At 47.8% G+C, this 24,057-nt stretch overlaps 1 protein-coding gene across 1 annotated transcript in view; it reads right to left on the reverse strand.

Moving 5' to 3' along the window:
- The window catches only part of KANK4 (KN motif and ankyrin repeat domains 4), a 49,884-nt gene that overhangs the window by 12,801 nt on the left and 13,026 nt on the right, over positions 1 to 24,057 (reverse strand). The window contains exons 4-7 of the mRNA XM_050753104.1: positions 22,951 to 23,169; positions 20,912 to 20,999; positions 15,454 to 15,673; positions 4,206 to 4,348 (exon numbers count right to left, since the gene is read on the reverse strand). Coding sequence (XP_050609061.1) covers positions 4,206 to 4,348; positions 15,454 to 15,673; positions 20,912 to 20,999; positions 22,951 to 23,169 — 670 coding nt within the window. The remainder of the gene's footprint in view (positions 1 to 4,205; positions 4,349 to 15,453; positions 15,674 to 20,911; positions 21,000 to 22,950; positions 23,170 to 24,057) is intronic.

Consider the following 24,057-nt stretch of genomic DNA (forward strand, 5'->3'; position numbering starts at 1 on the left):
TCAGCCTCCTGAGTAGCTGTGACCATAGGCGTATGCCATTCCATCTGGCCAATGTTTGTTTTTTTTTTTTGAGATGGAGTCTTGCTCTGTTGCCCAGGCTGGAGTGCAATGGTGCAATCTTGGCTCACTGCAACCTCCACCTCCCAGGTTCAAGCCATTCTCCTGCCTCAGCCTCCCGAGTAGCTGGGATTACAAGTGCCCGTCACTATGCCCGGCTAATTTTTGTATTTTTAGTAGAGATGGAGTTTCACTATGTTGGTCGGGCTGGTCTCAAAATCTTGACCTCAGGTGATCCTCCCACCTCAGCCTCCCAAAGTGCTGGGATAACAGGTGTGAACCACCGCGCCCGGCTGCCCTCAGCAGTTTTTACATGTAAGATAGTGCTTTCAGGGCCTCAGGGGATCCAAAAGGAGAGAAAACAGTTCTTGCCTTATTCTTCAACCTTACAAAGCCTGATGTCCCATCAGAGAGACCTGCCTGGAACCCAGGAAAACCATGAGGGCAAAATATAATAAAGTTGGATGAGAGGACTGTAGAGATATACATAGGGCCGGGTGCGGTGGCTCATGGCTGTAATCTCAGCACTTTGGGAAGCTGAGATGGGCGGATCACTTGAGGTCAGGAGTTCAAGACCAGCCTAGCCAACATGGTGAAACCTTGTCGCTGAACTATCCAGACCACAAGGTTTCCAGACCTTGTATATATTACATGTATGTGTTTGTGTGTGTGTGTGTGTATATATACACATATACGTATATATACACATACATATACATACATATACATATATATGTACACATACATGTATATATACATGTACACATACACACATACATGTATATATACATATATACATATATGTGTATATATATGTATGTATATATATGTATATGTGTGTGTATATGTGTGTATATATACATACATATATATATATGGCTCCTGGGGACTGGGGCATGATTTGTGTGTCTGGAATAATACCACTCACACTTGCTGGTGCAGAGATAAGGCAGATAGGAGTGTTTTGGGATCTGGTTATTTCAAGGGCTGAGGCAGCATGCCAGGTTGATACATACATACACATGTATATACATACATATATACAGTTGTTTACTGAACTATCCAGACCACAAAGTTTCCAGACCCCTCTTTCCAACTGTTTTATTATTATTATTATTATTGTTATTTTTGAGACGGAGTCTTGCTCTGTCACCCAGGTTGGAGTGCAATGGCACAGTCTCGGCTCACTGCAACCTCTGCTTCCCAGGTTCAAGCGATTCTCCTGCCTCAGCCTCCCGAGTCGCTGGGATTACAGGCGCCCACCACCCTGCCCAGTTAAGTTTTTTTTTTTTTTTTTTTTTTTTTTTTGTATTTTTAGTGGAGATGGAGTTTCACTATGTTGGCCAGGCTAGCCTCAAACTCCCAGCCTCAAGTGATCAGCCCGCCTTGGCCTCCCAAAGTGCTGGGAATATAGGCATGAGCCACCGCGCCCAGCCCCCAACTGTTATTAAAGCCATTTGACATATGCAGATGGTCCTCACATCTGCCCCTCTGCCTGATGCAGGACCCCTTCCTTCCTCATCGTTCTCCTGGTCCCTTTCAATATAATTTAATTCAATGAGCATTTACAGAGAGCTACTATATGCTGCTGCACTGCCCTGGAGATCCAGAGAGAAGCAGCTTGTTCTTAGGAGACTCCCAGCGCATTCCCATTGAATCTGGTACCTCCGCCTCTCTTCACATGTGAAGGCCCAGGGGGAGTTAAAGGGAATGGCTGCAGCTATGCATTCTCATCCCTCCTGTGGTCACCCAGAATGAGTCCCTTGTCCTCCTACAGCATCAGTTTCTTCTCTGTACAAAGAAGGGGTTGATTTTGATCCTCTTGCAAGCATCCCCTCTTACAAGAGGGACAATTTAGAAAATAATTAACGTATTTATGGGAAACATTAGTTAAAAATGAAACATTAGCTGTATTGAGTCTTATGGAACAGGAGTTGTAGGTGAGTAGAATACCTTGAAAACCAGAAAGCAATCTACAAATATTGGTTTCTGGCCATCAATAGGGTTGCTGTTAGTATGCAACGATGACTTCGCCATCGGGTTGGGTTACTACCTGCAATCACTCTGGGGGAGTATGGGACAGTGGTGCTTAATATATTGTTAGGAGTCCATTTTCCATAAGTCTCTTGCTTTTCTGCACATCCGGTGAGTAAAGCACACCACAATCTGCCCTTTTTTTCTAGACTATCTTTTTAAGGATGTTTATATAGTGAACAGCCTTATGTCTTCTTTGGAGAAAAGGGCAGGCAGGCTTAGCGTCCCTTATCAAAGCTTCAGTTTCCCTATGCTCAGGCGTCCTGTCCTGTAACACAACCCACTCCATGCTCAGCTTTCTGGCCCTCCTCACACTGCCCCGTGGGAGCTGGGATTTGGGCAATGCTGATACTATGGCTACTGCTTCGGCTGTGGGTAATACATGGTCCTTTGTCTTGGGCACAGAAGTCTCATGTCTTCTGCCAGTATCCACAAAACTGTAGCAGGTCACCTTGTTAGCTTTAACATGGGGTAAAAGCCCAGACTCTTCACAGTTCTCAACAGTTACCTTATCATCTATGATCACTCCAGGAGAAAGGAGAGTTAAACATACTCCATTCATTCCTGTAGATTCAAAAAATGGGCAAATGACCTTTTGAGGAGTCCTTGTTGTTCTATGTGGAGACTTGTCTAACTCAAAGCCCTTCTGGGTAAGGACCACACCCCCACCCTGTGTTCTCAAGCAGAGGGCCCCAGAAGATGAATAGAGACATTCCAACCCTCTGCGCTGCCTTTGCTGTCTTAAGATCGTTTTTTGGAGTGAACCCTGATCAACTTCTAATCACTCCATGAAAGATTCAGAGGCCGGGCGCGGTGGCTCACGCCTGTAATCCCAGCACTTTGAAAGGCCAAGACGGGTGGATCATCTGAGGTCAGGAGCTCAAGACCAGTCTGGCCAACACAGTGAAACCCCATAGCTAAAAAATACAAAAATTAGCTAGGCATGATGGCGGGTGCCTATAGTCTCAGCTACTTGGAAGGCTGAGGCAGAAGAATCGCTTGAACCGGGAGGTGGAGGTTGCAGTGTGCTGAGATCACGCCATTGCACTCCAGCCTGGGTGACAGAGCGAGATTCTGTTTCAAAAAAAAAGAAAGATTCAGAGTACCCAGTTTTGGCTCAGTATAGAAAGTTATCAGAGCTGTCTAGAGTAACAAATGGGCTGCTTTGGTAGAGCGTGAGTTTCCTGACACTGGAGGTCCCGGAACTGGAGACCACCTTGTAGGATTTTGCAAAATAATAAGGGGTAGACCTAGGTGACCTTCAAGGGCTCTTCTGACCTAGGGCACAAGTGACCCAAGGAATTCGTGGAGCCCACGTGTCCTGAATTCCTGGCTACTACATTTGTGTAGGGCTCCACTGGCTCTTCGCAGCAACTGCTGTTCCCAGCCTGGCTCATGGCACTGCTCCTGGGGACTGGTGCATGATTTGTGTGTCTGGAATAATGCCACTCGCACTTGTTGGTGCAAAGGTAAGGCAGACAGGAGTGTTTTGGGATCTGGTTATTTCAAGGGCGGAGGCAGCATGCCAGGTTGATTGATAATGACCTGCAGAACTCTCTAATAAGCCTCTGAGCTAAGCTGATATAAGCCTGGAAAGTGGAACTCCTCACGCCCCTAGGAATGATGAGCCAATGCTTCTGTCTGCCCTGGCTATCCAGTTTCCCTCAGTCTGAGGACTCATGACCTTGTTAAAAGGCTTTGGAGTGATAGAGGTGAGAACTTCTTTAAAGGACCGGACCTCCAAAGAGCCTAGTTAGATGCTCTGGGCCATGATCAAGGTGAGTCACCTGTAAGGGCTTTCTTAGAGCAGCCAGCTAGCAAATGCCTTCTCAAGATGGCAACTGAGAATGGGAGGTTGCTCCCGGATGGAATTTGCTCAGTTTCAGACTGGGGCCTGTATTAGAAGCTCACTGACCTCTGTGCAAGCCTGACTGGGTCTCAGGAGCCTATAAGGAAAACTGAATATTCGGGCTTTGCCTGATGCCATTTGGAGGTCCCAGCCTCACTTGGGTTAAAAACTACATGGATCTGCATGGAATTTCTCTCCACGCTAGCAGAATAAATCTGGGAGGTGCCCCTGCATTTACTGAAGAGATCATGTTCATTCCACCCACCTGAGTAGCTTGAATGTTCACATTTCCTTCTCTTAAGAGCTTCCAGACAACAGCCATGTCTTCATTGGTCTCTGCGGAAGCCAAGGGAGTGATCATTACGGCAGTGTAGCCAGCTTTGTTCTGATGGTCCACGTTGCAGACGCCTGCAAGAGAAGCAATGGGTGCTGGAAAGGCTCCTGAGGGGCCGGGAGCCAGACTCCACTTCAGCCGTTTCAACAGGACACTGCTTGCTGGTTAGAAAGCCATGGACTAGAGCAATGCTTTCCAGTGGTTTACATTTGCAGCAGCCTTTAAAGCTGGTTACTTTTCTTTTTCTTTTTCTTTTTGTGAGATGGAGTCTCGCTCTGTCACCCAGGCTGGAGTGCAGTGGCTTGATCTCAGCTCACTGCAACCTCCACCTCCTGGGTTCAAGCAATTCTCCTGCCTCCACCTCCTGAGTAGCTGGGATTACAGACATGCACCACCACACCTGGCTAATTTTTTTGTATTTTTAGTAGAGATGGGGTTTCACCATGTTGGTCAGGCTGGTCCTGAACTCCTGACCTCGTGATCCACCCTCCTTGGCCTCCCAAAGTGCTGAGACTACAGGCATGAGCCACTGCACCTGGCCAGCTGGTTACTTTTCTTGACAAGTTTTCCGAGGATACCCAGCAAGGGAGGCCCACAACAAAGCCAGAGATGGCCAAAGGGCTAGTGGCCATGACTTCATTTCCTAAACCGGAGCACAAGATGTTGTTCCTATTGTACAGATGAGGACACTGAGAGCCAGAGAAGTTACATTGTCCACTCATGTGAAGGCGAAGTGGGTTGGAAACACTCAGGTCTGTCCGGCTCTGGAGCTCATCCCTCACCTGCCCCTATGCCTGGAATGCCACCACGGCTGTGCATTTTAGGTTTCACACTCACTAGCTCACATTTGTGTGTGACTCTTAAACTGATGGCTGTGTTTGCAGGTCCTTTCCAAGGGCCCAGGGGTCTACTGTGCCACGTACCAGGAGGGTGAACAACACCATGAGATAAACGTGGGAAATCTTCCAGGAACAACCATCTCCCTCGAAAAATGGAGGGAGAAAAAAACTCCACAATTTTATATTAAAACAACTAAGAATTACATTTCACAATACAATGAAAACCTGGCATTATTTGTTTATCTATTTATTTTTCTTGAGACAAGGCTTCACTCTGTCACCCAGGCTGGAGTGCAGTGGTACGATCTCAGCTCACTGCAACCTCTGCCTCCCGGGTTTAAGTAATTTTCCTGCCTCAGCCTCCTGAGTAGCCTGTAGGTGCACGCCACCACACCTGGCTAATTTTTGTATTTTTAGTAGAGACAGGGTTTCACTGTATTGGCCAGTCTGGTCTCGAACTACTGACCTCAAGTGATACCCCCGCCTCGGCCTCCCAAAGTGCTGGGATTACAGATGTGAACCAATGTACCTAGCCAAACACCTGGCATTTGTTTGTTTGTTTGTTTTCAGACAGTCTCTCTCTGTTGCCCAGGCTGGAGTGCAGTGGTGCGATCTCCGCTCACTGCAACCTCCGCCTCCCGGTTCAAGCAATTCTCCTGCCTCAGCCTCCTGAGTAGCTAGGGCTACAGGCATGCACCACCACACCCAGCTAATTTTTTATTTTTTATTTTATTTTATTTTATTTTATTTTATTTTATTTTATTTTCTGAGACGGAGTCTCACTCTGTCGTCCAGGCTGGAGTACAGTGGCACAATCTGGGCTCACTGCAAGCTCCACCTCCTGGGTTCACGCCATTCTCCTGCCCCAGCCTCCCGAGTAGCTGGGACTACAGGTGCCCGCCACCACGCCTGGCTAATTTTTTGTATTTTTAGTAGAGATGGGGTTTCACTGTGTTAGCCAGGATGGTCTCGATCTCCTGACCTCGTGATCCACCCACCTCGGCCTCCCAAAGTGCTGGGATTATAGGTGTGAGCCACCGCGCCTGGCCTAATTTTTTATTTTTTAAACGTTATTTTAGTAGAGATGGGGTTTCACTATGTTGGTCAGGCTGGTCTCAAACTCCTGACCTCAAGCAATCTGCCCGCTTGGGCTCCCAAAGTGTTGGGATTATTACAGGCATAAGCCACTGCGCTTGACCAAACCTGGCTTTTTTTTTTTTTTTTTTTTTTTTTTGATGGAGTTTCGCTCTGTCACTAGCCTGGAGTGCAGTGGCATGATCCTGGTTCACTACAACCTCCGCCTCCCGGGTTTAAGTGATTCTCCTGCCTCAGCCTCCTGAGTAGCTGGAATTACAAGCGCGTGCCACCACACCTGGCTAATTTTTGTATTTTTTAGTAGAGATTGGGTTTCACCATGTTGGTCAGGCTGGTCTTGAACTCCTGACCTCATGATCCACTCACGTCGGCCTCCCAAAGGGCTGGGATTACAGGCATGAGCCACCGTGCCTGGCCAAACGTGGCATATTTTTAAGACTAAGTAGTGCCGGGCGCGGTGGCTCACGCCTGTAATCCCAGCACTTTGGGAGGCCGAGATGGGCGGATCACGAGGTCAGGAGATCGAGACCATCCTGGCTAACACAGTGAAACCCCGTCTCTATTAAAAATACAAAAAACTAGCCGGGCGCGGTGGCGGGCGCCTGTAGTCCCAGCTACTCGGGAGGCTGAGGCAGGAGAATGGCCTGAACCCGGGAGGCGGAGCTTGCAGTGAGCCGAGATCGTGCCACTGCACTCCAGCCTGGGTGACAGAGCGAGACTCCGTCTCAAAAAAAAAAAAAAAGACTAAGTAGTAAATGAGAATTCTAAAGAAAGTCCTGCTTTGTAGCCCTGGGGATATGTATCCATATTCCTCCCCACCTAAGGAAAGGTAGGGGATCATCAGGCCTAGACTGATACCTGTTACATAAATGACCCCACCTCTCAAGGGTGATGGGAAAACCAAACGTCTTTGTACTGTTGCTTATCTGAAAAAATTATGTCGCTTTTTTTTTTTTTTTTTGAGATAAGGTCTTGCTCTGTTGCCCAGGCTGGTGTGCAGTGGTGCGATCATGGCTCACTGCAGCCTCAACCTCCTGGGTTCAAGCAGTCCTCCCTGACGTAGCTCCTTTGGGCAATAGGAAAACAATTACACTAAATCAAGTCACTTAGCCTTTCTTAGCATTTCTTCCTCTATAAAATGGGGATGACAACACAACCTACCTCATAAGTGACATTTATTGAGTTTATTTATCTATTTATTTATTGAGACAGGGTTTGGCTCTGTTGCCCAGCCTGAGGATGAGTGCAGTGGCATGATCTCACTATAAGTTCTGCCTCCAGGGCTCAAGTGATCCTCCCACCTCAGCCTCCTGAGTAGCTAGGACTACAGGTGCATGTCACCACGCCTGGCTAATTCTTTGTGTTTTTTATAGAAACAGGGTTTTTCACTATGTTGCCCAGACTGGTCTCAAACTCCTGGGCCACCCACTGTGGCCTCCCAAAATGCTAAGATTACAGGTGTGAGTCACTGTGCCCAGTCTAATATATTTAAAGGACTTAGAACAAGCTTGTCCAACCCGTGGCCCGTTGGCCACTTATGGCCCAGGACAGCTTTGAATGTGGCCCAACACAAATTCACAGTTTCTTAAAGCATTATTTTTAGCTCTTTGGCTATCATTAGTGTTAGTGTATGTTATGTGTGCCCCAAGACAGTTCTTCTTCCAGTGTGGCCCAGGGAGGCCAAAGACTGGACACCCCTGACTTAGAACCATGCCTAGTACACAGGAAACACTCAGTGAGCGTTCGCTGTTATTACTATTGTTGTCCAGAATGATATTCCCCTAAGGTTTAGGTATTCATTGTAAAAATATGGTTTATGAAAAAATGTCAATTAGGGCTATTTGCAAGTTCTGTGCAAGTGGAAAAAAGCAACATTTGTTTGATATTCCCTCCAACCCACAATTTTTCTTTCTTCTTTCTTTTTTTTTTTTTTTTTCTAGATGGCGTTTCATTCCTGTTGCCCGGGCTGGAGTGCAATCGTACGATCTCAGCTCGCTGCAATCTCTGCCTCCCGGGTTTAAGCGATTTTCCTGCCTCAGCCTCCCGAGTAGCTGAGATTACAGGCATGAGCCACCACGCCCAACTAATTTTTGTAGTTTTAGTAGAGACGGGGTTTCTCTATGTTGGAGACGCCCACCTCAGCCTCCCAAAGTGCTGGGATTACAGGCATCAGCCACCGTGCCTGGCTACCCCATAATTTTTCAAACAATTTTTCAGAAGTGTGCCATGATAATACCAGGCCGTCAGCGGAGACAGAGGTATCAGTCTGCCTCATTTATCAGCAGTTTTCCCTCAAGCTCCTTGGACCACTGCCATGAGCCGGCAGGTGATGAAAGCTAAATAACAACTCCATGCATCACCTCATAGCTCTGTCCTGATACCAAAGTGAACATTTGCACTGCCTTGTTAATAACTGTTTTATTTCTACCCCTTGATTATTTTAAGTTTGCTTTTAAGATGTGTAAACGAGCCTCAGGTTATCAGTTCTTTTTTTCTCTTCAGAAACATGGTTTTTAGTTCAGTAGAATGAGGTCTGACACCTGCCCACAGGCTCAGGAAAGGGACTAGGAGGGGCTAAGGACCCAGGACTTTGTTTATTTATTTATTATTTTTGAGATGGAGTCTCACTCTGTCACCCAGGTTGGAGTGCACTGGTGTGATCTCGGCTCACTGTAACCTCTGCCTCCTGGGTTCAAGCGATTCTCCTGCCTCAGCCTCCCAAGTAGCTGGGATTACAGGCATGCGCCACCACGCTCAGCTAATATTTGTATTTTTAGTAGAGATGGGGTTTCGCCATGTTGGCCAGGATGGTTTTGAATTCCTAACCTCAGGTGATCTGCCTGCCTTGGCTTCTCAAAGTGCTAGATTACAGGCGTGAGCCACTGCTCCCTGCCAGGACCCAGAACTTTACAGAAGATGCTTCAGAGCAGCCATCAGGCAGCAAAGCCAACTCTCCCTGGAGGTGACAGAGGAGCAAGGCTCTCGACAGAGCATCCTCTGACTCAATACGCCCTGCAACGGCATTTGGCAAAATAAAGGACGGATCACTTGGGGTTGAACCGGCAGAGGTGCACTCTGGCTCTATTCTCAATAATAATGAGTCACTTCTGTACAGCCCTTTACAGTTTGTAATTTTTTTTTTTCTGGATGCTTAACAACTGCCTCTAAGGACACCCCAGATTTGGGAGTGTGACAGATCTGTCACCCTCAACATCCCTTCTACAGATAAGAGAAAGTAACAACTCTCTCAACCCATTCTCCCCAACCCCCTTCTTACTTTACCTTTATGGCTATTTAGCTATTTCACTATGTTAAAGGGAAAAGTTTCCAAACCACTTTAACGTTGATGAGTATTAAGTGAATTCTTAGCATCAGCAGATATTTATATCACCCAAATTTTAGTTGTCTCTTCTCTGTCCTGGCTGGCTCATCCAGAAACTTCTAACCGGCTACAAGACTGTGAACACTTAAAGACAAGGGCCATATGTTACTGGTTTTTGGATTCTTCATGAACATAATGGATGTTCCCAAAGTCTCAATGTCCCAGAAGCATAGACAGGGTAGTAGAAAAAGCCCAGATTAGGAGGCTGACTGACCTTGGTTTGAATTCTGGATTAGCTTCTTACAGGCTCTGTGACCTTGACCACATTACCTGACATCTCTGGGCCTCAGTTTCCTCACTTGGAAAAGGCAATTAAGATCTGCTTCACAATTCCTGCAAGAATTGTACATGACAGTGTATATGTATATCACACTAAGTCCAGTGTCTGGGATGAGGACGACACTGAAAAAGCAGTAGCTGCTTTATTCACCTTCTACATGGATGGCCCCTAACATTGAATACAGTAACAGAACACAGAGCCATGCTCCATTTAATTATGTGCCTTTCTCATTTGATCTACCATTTTGATGGTATCCATGCATCCATGAAGAACTGAAATCAATAACATCAGCTCACTGTTAGCTATAATTTAATCTTCTTTTGATGATGTGAAAATCAGAAACAACTTCAGGCTGTCATTATGTACGCTGCCTTTCCCGTTCAGCTGAAGACACTCAAAGCTGCTTAGCAGAATTTTGAAGACGTGGAAGTTTACTGGAATTTAACCTAGCTCCCAGGAGTCATCCATCGCTCATTCATTTAACAGACGTTTTCACTCAACACCTACTAGGAACCAGGAACTGGTCTAGGTGTTAGGGAAACAGACCGGAACAAGACAGGCAGGAGCCCCTTTTGAGTGAATGAACATTCTGTTGAGTAGAAATGAAAAGCAAAGAGTGTCTCAAGAAAGAAAGAGGGTGCTCCCCTAGAGAGAGGTGGGGGCAGCCACTTTAGACAGAAGCACCAGGAAGACTTCTGAGGAGGTGACATTTGGACTGTGACTTGAATGACGAAAAGGAGCCAGTCACAAGAAGAGCCTCAGGGGGAAGAGTCCAGGTAGAAGGCAAATACAAAAATCCCAGGAGGGAATGACCTTGGTGAGTGAGGCCAGCGTGGCTAGAGTGGAGGGAAGGAGGAGAGCATGGCGGCAGCAGAGACGGCCCAAGCAGGTGGGAGCCAGGGCAGGCAGGGTCCTGAAGGCCAGGTTGAGGAAGCCGCCTCTCACGCTAAGAGCAATAGGAAGCCACAGGAGGGATTTTAGCCAGACAGAACCCAAGGTGGGGAAAGCCACTGGGTCCTAAATTCAGACTTTAGATGTTCATTTAAATTCCTACCTCAGGCCTCCTAAAGGAAGAGTTATGCTCTACCTCCTAGATGTCAGAAATGAAAAGAGCAACGGGACCAACTTTTCTTTTTCTTCTTCTTCTTTTTTTTTTTTTTTTTTTTGAGTCCAGGTCTCACTCTGTCACCCACATTGGAGTGCAGTGGTGCAATCATGGCTCACTGCAGCCTCAACTTCCTGGGTTCAAGCGATCCTCCCACCTCAGCCTCCCGAGTAGCTGGGACCACAGGCGTGTACCACCACATCTGGCTAATCTTCGTATTTTCGGTAGAGATGGGGTTTCATCCTGTTGCTCAGGCTGGTCTTGAACCTCTGAGCTTAAGTGATCCCCCTGCCTCAGCCTCCCAAAGTGCTGGGATTATAGGCATGAGCCACCTCGCCTGGTCCAGTATTGACTTTAAATCCTAGTAGCACACTTAGTTATTGGGTGATCTAGGGTAAGTTTGCTGACTTTTCTGAATGTCACTTTCATGGTCTATAAAGAGGGATAATCATCCTATTCTAACAATAAAATTTTATTATTAAATGAAATAATTATATTCATTATTCTATAACATATTTCTAATTATAAACACAATATAATTTATAACATAATTTATAAATATAATATAATTCGTAATACATTTAAATTATATTTAGCAGATGCTAAATACTTAGCAGCAGAAGGCCACATCTGTGGGGATAACTTGGGGTTTTATACCTCTTGTACGGACTCTCCTAGACAGCCCCATACAGCCTTCCTAAACTCATAGATGACATTTGACTGAGGCCCATGCACTTTAGCTCAGCCCCATCACGCACCTGTCTTTGGTTGACTGTTAACTACACCTTTCCAACCTGTAACCCTGATCCTACTCTCACTTTCCTGAGAAGATCGAGGCCATCTGAGGCCAGTGGCCTCCACCTCCCTGCTCTCCTCAACATCTCTCTGCACTGTTACCCACTTTCTCCTTTTCTCGCTTCCATCTCAGAGAAATGAATGGCCCAGCGTCTTGCCTACGCTGCCCTCACCTGCCTCTGCTATGGAGCCCAGGCTTTCCCAGCTCCTCCTAGACCTTGCTTCACCAAGTGGCTTCTCTCTTTTGTATCTTTCACCTCTCTCTTTCTCTGTCTCTGATTCTCTGTCAGTCTCTCTCTCTCTTCCTTTTTCTCTCCCTGTCTTTCTTTTTCTGTCTGTCTCTGTCTCTCATTCGCTTCCTCTCCATCTCTCTCTTTGTCTCTCATTCTCTGTCTCTGTTTCCCACCTTACCTGTTCCTCTTCTTTCTTGGATTCTTCTTCTCAGTCAAAAAATATGTTCAGATCTCCTCTCCCCAGACAAACACAAAACCAACTCTCCGTAGGCTCTCCTGCTTCCTTCAGCCAAGACACTCCATCACTGCCTTCCCCAAGCCTGGCGCTTTGCTCCTTCCCCTCTTCTAGCTGGTTTCCTCCCAACATGCCCCAAAGCAGCTGTCTCCAAAGTCACCAGTGGCACCCCCCGTCCCCTCCATCTGCCAAACCCAGGCATCTTCCTTCAGGGACCCTGCAGAGTCTGATGCAGTTGACACTCTTTGTTTTTCATGGGCTGTCCTTCCCCATCAGCCACAATCCTCTTATTTCTTCTAGTTATCACACGACTCTGCCTAGGTCTCCTTCACTGGTGTGCTCTCTCTCTCTCTCTGCACAGGATAACCAAGAGCAAGAGAGGCCTCCTCTCCTAAAGGCCTCATTGCACGTGCTCTGGCCGGCCCCACCCAAAGCTCTGTTGCCTTTTCATTTTGCATCTGGAATTCTCAATAGCCTCTGTACATCTCCAGAAACTAAAAATCTGCCCCAAACTGAATTATCCTTTCTGCTTCCTCCACATTTAGTCCTTCTCCTCCTGCAGCCCACTGTCTTCTTAACCATCCAGGCTTGACAGAGAGCTCCAACTCACCTCACCAGTCGGGCACTACTTTCCCAATGACTTTTTTTTTTTTGAGACAGGTCTCACTCTGTCACCCAGACTGGAGTGCGGTGTCACTATCTCAGCTCACCAAAACCTCCACCCACCCCAGGCTCAAGCAATTCTCCTGCCTTGGCCTCCTGAGTAGCTGGGATTACAGGCATGCGTCACTACCACCCAGCTAATTTTTGTATTTTTAATAGAGACAGGGTTTCACCATGTTGGCCAGGCTGGTCTTGAACCTCAAATGATCTACCTGCCTCAGCCTCCCAAAGTGTTGGGATTGCATGCATGAGCCACCGTGCCCAGTCTTTTTTTTTTTTTTTTAATCTTTTGAGATAGAGTTTTGTTCTGTTGCTGGAGCTTTGTTGCTCTGGAGGCTGGAGTGCAGTGGTGTGAACTCGGCTCACTGCAACCTCCACCTCCTGGGTTCAAGCAATTCTCCTGCCTCAGCATCCATAGTAGCTGAGATTACAGGTGCACGCCACCATGCCCGGCTAATTTTTTTGTGTGTTTTTAGTAGAGACAAGGTTTTGCCATGTTGACCAGGCTGGTCTTGAACTCCTGACCTCAAGTGATCTGCCCGCCTCGGCTTCCCAAAATGCTGGGATTACAGGCATGAGCCACAATGCCTGACCTCCCAATGGCTTTTTGCTATTCAGTTCCTACCATCCTCACCTATTATAAGCCCTCACTACCTCTCTGTGGACCTCTGTAATGGCCTCCTGTCTGCCCTGCCACCTCCTCTCCTGCTTTCTTCACTAACCCACCCCTACTGTCAAATGACTCTTTTAGAGAATTACCCTGGTTATGGAGTTTCCTACAAAAAAACCTGCACTGACTTCCTGGGACCTTCCAAGCAGGGTTCAGCCTGGCATTCCAGGTCCTCCATTTCTCCATGTGGTGGCTCCAACTCACCCTTCCAACCTTAATTCCCATCCCATCCAAACTACAAGCTTTCTGGTCTTCAGGCATTTTCCCTGTCTAACCTCCATGGAGTTCCTTCTGCCTGGAACACTGCCTGCTGGAGTCCTGCCTGCTCCAGTGCACCTTTGCCGCTCCCTGCACTAGAAACGCTCGCATTTCAGTTCCTAAATCACTTTCTCTATCTCTGTTTCATGAGCCACCATCCAGCTCCATCCCAATTGCTAGACTGTTAGCTCCCAGGAAGCAGAGGGCTAACCTGGCTCACCTTTGCATCCCTGGTAGTAGCCAGTATGGACCTCATGTGTAGTCAATAAATATCTGATGAAAGATGAATGAATCAAGTTGAGTCAAATGGGTCAAACGGAGCCACGACCTTTGTTAAAAAGTATCCTCTGAAGATGGGAAAATGCCATTTCCCCCAGAGGCAGTATAGTTATAGCTGTGGAGGTGGATAAACTGAGTACAAAACCTGACTCTACCCTTGACCAGTGCTGTAACCTGAGCAAGTTTTATAACTCTTGAGCCTGAGTTTCCTTAGCTGTAACATGAGAACAATACCCACATCACAGGAATGCTGTGAAGAACAAATGAGGCAAACAGAGGCAAAATGGTCTGGTCCAGTTTCTGGAACACAGAAGGAACTTTCTCTTTTTTTGGTTTTTTTTTTTTTTTTTTTTGAGACAGAGCCTTGCTCTGTCGCCCAGGCTGGAGTGCAGTGGCGTGATCTCGGCTCACTACAAGCTCTGCCTTCCGGGTTCACGCCATTCTCCTGCCTCAGCCTCCCGAGTAGCTGGGACTACAGGAGCCCGCCACCACACCCAGATAATTTTTTGTATTTTTAGTAGAGACGGGGTCTCACCCTGTTAGCCAGGATGGTCTCGATCTCCTGACCTCATGATCTGCCCGCCTCGGCCTCCCAAAGTGCTGGGATTACAGGCGTGAGCCACCGTGCCCAGCCAGCCCAGAGGGAACTTTCGACAATGATGCATTTCCTCACCAGAAAGAAATGTGTACAAGAATTGCCCTTCAAGTCATTCTATCAAAAAGACACCCGCGTTTGTATGCTATCACAGCACAATTCACAATTGCGAAGACATGGAATCAACCTAAATGCCCATCAACTGATGAGTGGATAAAGAAAATGTTATATATACATATATATAAAATATATAATATATACATACATATACATATAATAAAATGTTATATGTACATATATGCACACACATACATACATTCCATGGAATACTACTCAGCCACAAAAAAGAACAAAACAATGTCTTTTGTAGCAACCTGGATGGAACTGGAGGCCATTATCCTAAGTGAAGTAACTCAAGAATGGAAAACCAAATACTGCGTGTTCTCATTATAAGTTGGAGCTAAGCCACAGGTACATGAAGACATACAGAGTGGCATAAAGGACAATTATACCACAGAGTCAGAAGAGGGGAGGGCAGAAGGCAGTGAGGAAAAGCTCCCTATGGGGTACCATGTACACTATTTGGGTGATAGGTATACTACAAGACCAGACTTCACCACTGTACAATTCATCCGCGTAACCAAAAACCACTTGTACTTCCAAAGCTATTGAAATTTTTGAAAAAAATTTTAAAAATTGCCATGTCCTTCAAGGACGGACCCAGACTGTATAAATGCAACCACTTCTGACCTGTCTCCAGCAGCAGCTTCGCGATGGAGAAGTTGGAGTGGGACACGCTGTAGTGAAGGGCTGTGTTTCCGTTGCGATCGGCCAAGTTGACAAGCAGCTTCAGGAAGTGTGGGGAGTGAGGCTGGACCTCGCAGAGGTAGGAGGCCACCACAACAGGGCTAGACGACTTCCGGCTGGAGACGCGGAACCACTCTTGACTGATGGTGTTCAAGCTTTGCCTCTGAAACCCCAAAAGAGACCAATTCCAAGAGGTTCCCTGGCCAGCAAGAGTTCCTCCCTTACACAAGGAAAGCCAGCTTTGGCCTCTGTCCCTTCAGCTCCCTCCAGTTTGCCATGTGATTTATTCCTGAAGGGCTCAGAGCTGGTGGGGTTAGGAATGCAGCAACATACTTTGTACTTGTGCGATCAGCCCCCTCTGGGAGTGGAAAGGAGGACTGGGAGGACAGCCTAGTAACCAGTAACAAGGCATTTAACTGGAGAAAGTTTGAGTCTGCGGGAAGTTTAGCTTACACCTCCGGTAAGAAGTTTAGCTCACACCCCTGGTCTGCTCACAATCACAAAGGCCCTCTCCTTCCCCCTCACACAGCCAGCCCATACTGACCTTGCCCCAGACTCTACCAGGACTCCTGCGTGTGTTTAATAGGCATAGCTGGAAACTCGCATCATCTTACTAATGGGAAACATGCATGCGAAGACAAACAACATCCCCAATTTATGCTTGAAATAAAACCCAAACAGGTGTGCTTGACATGTTTGGCTTTTAAGCTTTGCAAGGACCTTGAGAGTAAATGGTTTAACAACCCACGGCAGGGCCCTGCTATCTGCAACATTCAGCTCCTCTGGGACCATGAACGAGAAGAGTTCCAGAACCAATGACATCAATTCTGTGTGTGACATGACCTCAGTGTTTAAAGGGTATTTACCTAATGGGGAGGAGAAGCTATTGAGAAGTGATTATGATAAATGATTTCATACTGACGCCAGGAAGAGTCCTGGACTTGGAGTCACTAAATCGATGTGACACAGTTTAATCCCTGGCTTGGCCGGGCGCGGTGGCTCACGCCTATAATCCCAGCACTTTGGGAGGCCAAGACGAGGGGATCACCTGAGGTCGGGAGTTTGAGACCAGCCTGACCAACATGGAGAAACCCTGTCTCTACTAAAAATACAAAATTAGCAAGGCATGGTGGCGCATGCCTGTAATCCCAGCTACTCGGGAGGCTGAGGCAGGAGAACCGCTTGAAACTCGGGAGGTGGAGGTTGTGCGTGAGTGCACCATTGCACTCCAGCCTGGGCAACAAGAGCAAAAATCCATCTCAGATTAAAAAAATAATATAATAGAAATAAAAATAAATAAATAAATAAAATCCCTGGCTTAGCTGTGGGACCTTGGAAGTCATGTAACCTTTTTGATCCTTACTTGTTCTATTATAAAATGGGAGTAAAAGGGGACTGGCCCCTTACCTTCATGGTTCTACAGAGTGAGGTCCTTACACACCTGCTTCTTCCTCTAAGGTGAGGGGAAGGGAGACGGTATCCATTGCTTTGATCCTAACATGGGTGTGGTGCCAGGCTTGCATATTCTCTGATCACTTTTCTAGAGCAGAATCAGTGGAATCTTTTGTGGCTAAAACACTTTTATAAATCAGAGTATCTCCTTTACCCATGAGATCTTCAAGAAAATCTGGAGAAAGATCCTAATATTAAGGAACAGAGGGGTGGATTTTGTGTTTTGTTTTTGTTTGTTTGGTTGGTTTCTTTTGAGACAGAGTGGGCCAGCCTATGGCCCAGGCTGGAGTGCAGTTGCATGATCTCAGCTTGCTGCAACCTCCACCTCCTGGGTTCAAGCGATTCTCCTGCCTCAGCCTCCCAAGTAGCTGGGATTACAGGCATGGGCCACCATGCCCAGCTAATTTTTGTATTTTTAGTAGAGACAGGGTTTTGCCATGTTGGCCAGCCTGGTCTTGAACTCTTGACCTCAGGTGATCCGTCCATTTCGGCCTCCCAAAGTGCTGGGATTACAGGTGTGAGCCACTGCGCCCAGCCGAGTGGTGGGTTTTGAATGAAGGTCTAAGAAAGACCTTAGTTTGATAATTCAATTAAGAATAAGTGACAGGAGTTTTGATCAACATCCACATATTGGTTCTTTTTTTTTTTTTTTTTTTTTCCTGTGTTTTCGACAGGATCTCACTCCAGTGCTGAGGCTGGAGTGCAGTGGTGCAATCACAGCTCACTGCAGCCTCAACCTCTGGGGCTCAGGTGATTCTCCCACCTCAGCCACTGAGTAGCTGGGACTACAGGCACATGCCACCACGCCAGGCTAATTTTTTGTATTTTTTCGTAGAGACAGGGTTTTGCCATATTGTCCAGGCTGGTCTCAAACTCCTGGGCTCAAGTGATCCACCTGCTTTGGCCTCCCAAAGTACTGGGATTACAGGCGTGAGACACTGGCCTTGGCCCTACATATTGGTTCTTTAGGGAACAACTATTTGTCAGATCAGCTAAAGATAAAATAACAGAAACGAGTTGGGTAAGAAATAAACACTGATGCATTGATCGTTTTTACTTCTAGGGCTCTTTTGCAAAGGAGAGCAAAATGGCTTTGAAAAATGCTTACGGGTTGTTCCACCACGGGTCTTACAGCTGCTCTCATAACTTGGGAAAATGTGTCTGTGCCAATATCCCTTGATTAAAAGTAGAGTCACTATGTGTTTAAACCTCTGTAAACCATGAAGGTGTGAAGGAGCAAATGCATATTTTCTTGTTTTCGGTCTCTTGACCCAGAGGTACACTTCAAGAAAGACAGTAATGACTACAGAATTAAACGTCAGGGCTTGAGAGGAATGGAAACATGCCATCCACCACCTTCATTTTATTGATGAAGAACCAGAGGCCCTGAGCATCAAACTGACTTGCCCAATATCTCACAGACGAGGGTCCTGGGAATAGAACCTTCAGTTCCCATTCTACGTGCTTTTCACACTCTGCCTAAAGTCCTCTCAAACCACAGGGGCATCGTGAGCCTAAGTCACAGAGTCTGATGACAGCCACTCATGGTGCATTGCTTAATGATGCATGGGAAGTGCCTCTGAGCCCCCGGCCTGCTTTCTTGTGCATATCCATGGGCTCCACTTCCTCAGTGTGTCCCATCACTTCAGGCAGCAGTGCTTGGGTAAAGGAGAGAACACCCAGAGGAAAGGGGCCCTGGCCTGCACACTCAAACCACTGCCTCACACTATGCACTGTACACTCACACCACTCACACCCCTGCACACTCACACCACTGCCTCATACTGTGCACTGCACACTCACACCACTGCACACTCACACTGCTGCCTCACACTGCACACTCACACCACTGCACACTCACACCACTGACTCACACTGCACACTCACACCACTGCACACTCACACCACTGACTCACACTGCACACTCACACCACTGACTCACACTGCACACTCACACCACTGCACACTCACACCACTGACTCACACTGCACACTCACACCACTGCACACTCACACCACTGACTCACACTGCACACTCACACCACTGACTCACACTGCACACTCACACCACTGCACACTCACACCACTGACTCACACTGCACACTCACACCACTGCACACTCACACCACTGCCTCACACTGTGCACTGCACACTCACACCACTGCACACTCACACTGCTGCCTCACACTGCACACTCACACCACTGCACACTCACACCACTGACTCACACTGCACACTCACACCACTGACTCACACTGCACACTCACACCACTGCACACTCACACCACTGCCTTACACTGTGCACTCACAACTCATACCACTGCACATTAACACCACTGCCTCACACTGCACACACACACCACTTGCACCACTGCACACTCATACCACTGCCTCACAGTGTGTGCTCACAACACTCACACCACTGCACGTTCACACCACTGCCTCACACTGCAAACTCACAACACTCACACTATACTCACACCACTGCCTCATACTGTGCACTGCACATTCACACCATTCACACCACTGCACACTCCCACCACTGCCTCACACTGTGCACTGTATACTCACACCACTCGAACCACTGCACACTCACACCACTGCCTCACACAGCACACTCACAACACTCACACCATTGCACATTCACACCACTGCCTCACACTGAACACTCCCACCACTGCCTCACACTGTGCACTGTATACTCACACCACTTGAACCACTGCACACTCACACCACTGCCTCACACAGCACACTCACAACACACCATTGCACATTCACACCACTGCCTAACACTGCACACTACACCACTGTACACTCACACCACTGCCTCACACTGTGCATTGTATACTCACACCGCTGCACACTCACACCACTGCCTCACACTGCACACTCACACCACTCACACCACTGCACACTCACACCACTACCTCACACTGCACACTCACACCACTGCCTTACACTGTGCACTGCACACTGACACCACTGCACACTGACACCACTGCCTCACACTGTGCACTGCACACTCACACCACTAAACACTCACACCACTGCCTCACACTGCACACTCACACCACTGCCTTACACTGTGCACTGCACACTGACACCACTGCACACTCACACCACTGCCTCACACTGTGCACTGCACACTCACACCACTAAACACTCACACCACTGCCTCACACTGTGCACTGTACACTCACACCACTGCACACTCACACCACTGCACACTCACACCACTACCTCACACTGCACACTCACACCACTGCCTTACACTGTGCACTGCACACTGACACCACTGCACACTCACACCACTGCCTCACACTGTGCACTGCACACTCACACCACTAAACACTCACACCACTGCCTCACACTGTGCACTGTACACTCACACCGCTGCACACTCACACCACTGCCTCACACTGCACACTCACACCACTCACACCACTGCACACTCACACCACTACCTCACACTGCACACTCACACCACTGCCTTACACTGTGCACTGCACACTGACACCACTGCACACTCACACCACTGCCTCACACTGTGCACTGCACACTCACACCACTAAACACTCACACCACTGCCTCACACTGTGCACTGTACACTCACACCACTGCACACTCACACCACTGCCTCACACTGCACACTCACACCACTGTACACTCACACCACTGCACACTCACACCACTGCCTCACACTGCACACTCACACCACTGTACACTCACACCACTGCCTCACACTGTGAATTGTATACTCACACCACTGCACACTCACACTGCTGCCTCACACTGCACACTCACACCATTCACATCACTGCACGCCCACACTACCGCCTCACACTGTAAACTGCACACTCACACCACTGCAAGGGACTAAAGTCACCCTGGCAGAGTTAACGTCTTAAACAGAAGGGAAATCTTTACATGACAATGAAAAATTAGAGTACCAAGAGCTGGTCCGTGGTGGTCCCAGTTTCTGGCAGATGCTGGCTCAGTGCCTGGCATGCATTAAGAAATTCTTCTGAGGGTTTATATCTAAAGAAAACAAATATATATACACACATATTTACATAATCATTCTTCATGTTGATAAACAAGACTTTCACTCTCCTCCTCTTTCACATCTCAGCAGCTCAAAAATCCAACCTGGGCAACTGCCCTAGGAGGGGGCGTGCTTCAGAAATCCAGAGTGACCACGGTGTGTGCCGATGTGACTTGGCTTCTGAACGCTTCTGAAGATGAGCCCAGTGTGTTGCCCATTTAATCCTGCTTTTGTCAGGGGCTGGGGCCGATAACCAAAGCATTTAGGTGGGGGGTCGTGGTAGGGGGTGGTGGACAGGCCCAACTGCATTTCCTGGCATGCTGGGAAGGGGAGGGCTGTCTTTCTGACTTTGGACCACATATTTTCTGCCTGGGAGGCTGGAAAAAAAAAATCAAAGAATCCAGTCCATACCAGAAAATTTCTTCGGGTTATTCTTCCATGGAGGACACCGGAAGTACTAACAGAGTCAGTAATATGAGACTCGTTGAAGCTGGGTGTCCACAGTGACAAGCACTCTTCCCGTATTAGTCTGAAGGAAGGCTCAGCACCAAGAGGCCTCAGGTGAGGCTTAAAGACACTGGACACAAAGAAGCCAACTCACTTGGCCTGTCCTCATCTTGCTGCCACGTTGGAGCAGCCCTGACGTGGGTGACAATCGGCTCCCGTTCACTGTTCACCACTCCTCTGGCAGCCAGGCTGGAGATGGTGATAGTGATGATAATGGTAAAAACCGTCTTGTTTCTACCATTTACTGAGAGCCTAGTATGTGGGAGGTGCTGTGCCAAGCATTTACTTGCTTTTTCTCATGTAGTTCTCAATCAAACCTATCAAGTTGCTATTATGCACATTTGACAGATGAGGAAATTGAGGCAACCACAGCTCAAGGACTTTGCCTAAAGTAACACCGTGGCAGAGGCAGGAATTGAGTCCAGGTATGCCTGACTCCAAAGGCAATGCTCTTCTTTTCCTCCCATATGACCTCCCATCACTTTACTTCTATTATTTTTTCTTAAAAAATTAAATACTATAATTAAAATAGAGACAGAGTCTCACTCTGTTGCCCAGGCTAGTCTCGAACTCCTAACCTCAAGGGATCCTCCCACCTCAGCTTCCCAAAGTGCTGGGATTACAGCTGTGAGCCATGGTGCATGGCTGCTCCCATCACTTTAAAAGACACATCACTGGCCAGGCACTTGTAGCTCACACCTGTAATCCCAGCACTTTGGGAGGCTGAAGCGGGTGGATCACAAGGTCAGGCGTTCAAGATCAGCCTGGCCAACATAGTGAAACCCCATTTCTACTAAAAAATACAAAAAAATAGCTGGGCATGGTGGTGGGCGCCTGTAGTCCCAGCTACTCGGGAGGCTGAAGCAGCAGAATCACTTGAACCCGGGAGGCAGAGGTTGCAGTGAGCCGAGATTGTGCCACTTCACTCCAGCCCGGGTGACAGTGCAAGACTCTGTCTCAAAAAAAAAAAAAAAAAAAAAAAAAAGACACATCACTTTAAAAGCCAGCATGGTCAACAGGACAGGCAGAAAAGCTTATGGGTAACAGTCAGAAGGACTGGGGCTGGGGTCCCTGCTCTGCTGGCTGCATCCCTGCACTTCCCTAAGTCTCTGTTTCCACATCTGTACAGTGTGGTGGTCACAATAACTTCTACCCTGCAGGACTGTTGAAAGGATACTTGTAAAGTCCTTCACAGTTTCAGCGCTAGGTAAATGTTGACTTTATACGTAGACACCGGCTGTGACAGTACATTCCACGAAAGCAGGAGCTATATATCTGCCTCATTTAATCAGTGCACAGTGTGGGCATGAAACAGAGACTTAAACAACACTGGCGAATGGATGGGTACATGAATGAACAAATCGCATGAGTGGGTGGATATATGCCCTTGCCCTTTTTCAGAGGAACAAGTGCCCATGTTTGTGTCCATTTGCTCACCTCTCAGCCTTGGACTGGGGGACTTCTTCCCCAGCCCCACTTTCCTGGGCAGCATGGCAGGAGCCCTCGGGGATGCCCTGCCCAACCTCGCAGGTAAGGTGGGCGTCTTTGACATGCCTGTGGTCTGGGCCATCACACTTCTTCTCAGCCTCACTGTCAGACAAGTCCTCTGGGGAGCTGTCCTCACCGCTGGTCTCCTCACTCGAGGTGGTCTCATACCTGGGGTAGGAAACAAAGGTCACTCGTCCTGTCTTTCCTGCCCAGTGCCCATGTCAACACCAGTGAGAGCTGGGTGGGCCTCGGGTCACACTCCGCAGCTTGCTAACCTCCTCCCCGACTCTCTACACCTGCCAGCAGGGTGAAGGGCTCCCAGGAATCTTAGCGTCGGAAAGACTGCAGTCTTTCTGACTGCATGGTGCAGGGAGGCTATTTGGGGAGACTCAATTAACTGTGCTCATTGTCAAAATAATTAACTGTGCTCATTGTCAAAATAATTATCTGTGCTCATTGCAGCAAACCCACCAGTAGCCTGTCCCCTCATCGGTTGATGCATTTGGTGACCCAGACAGGCCATCACAATGTCCTCATGAAAGCATTTGCTTGTGGAATCCTAATGTTAGGTCCGGAGAGGGGCCCAACTCCAGGCAAACATCCCCACCTCCACCCTGAGTTCGCCAAGTTGCCTGCAAATCTTCACATCTCTGGGTGAGAGCGAGTCCTCCCTTCAGCCTGCGCCAGCCCAGCTTGCATGTGGCAAGGCATGAACTCCTCCACACCTACATCCAGCGCTCCGTGGGATACCCCAACACAACATCTGCCTGTCTTCGCTGCAACCTGTTTGAACTATTGCTTGGAGCAAAAAGAGGGAGAGCACAGGCCACTTGACTCATGGCCCTCTTTCCTGGTAGTGACCCTTATGTTCAATTATAAGTGACTCTGTTGAGTTGGCAGACCAGAGGCCAGAGGCCATGGAGGAAAGTCCTGGAAGATTTATTGACTCCTCTACTGATATTCAACAGGAGATCCCTGATGGAGAATGCTGGTGGTAAGATGATTTCAGGTTCTTGGGCCACTGGACACAGCCACAGGGACTGGTGGCCATGGCTT

The sequence above is a fragment of the Macaca thibetana genome, chromosome 1, assembly GCF_024542745.1.
Source record: "Macaca thibetana thibetana isolate TM-01 chromosome 1, ASM2454274v1, whole genome shotgun sequence".
Taxonomy (NCBI): domain Eukaryota; kingdom Metazoa; phylum Chordata; class Mammalia; order Primates; family Cercopithecidae; genus Macaca; species Macaca thibetana.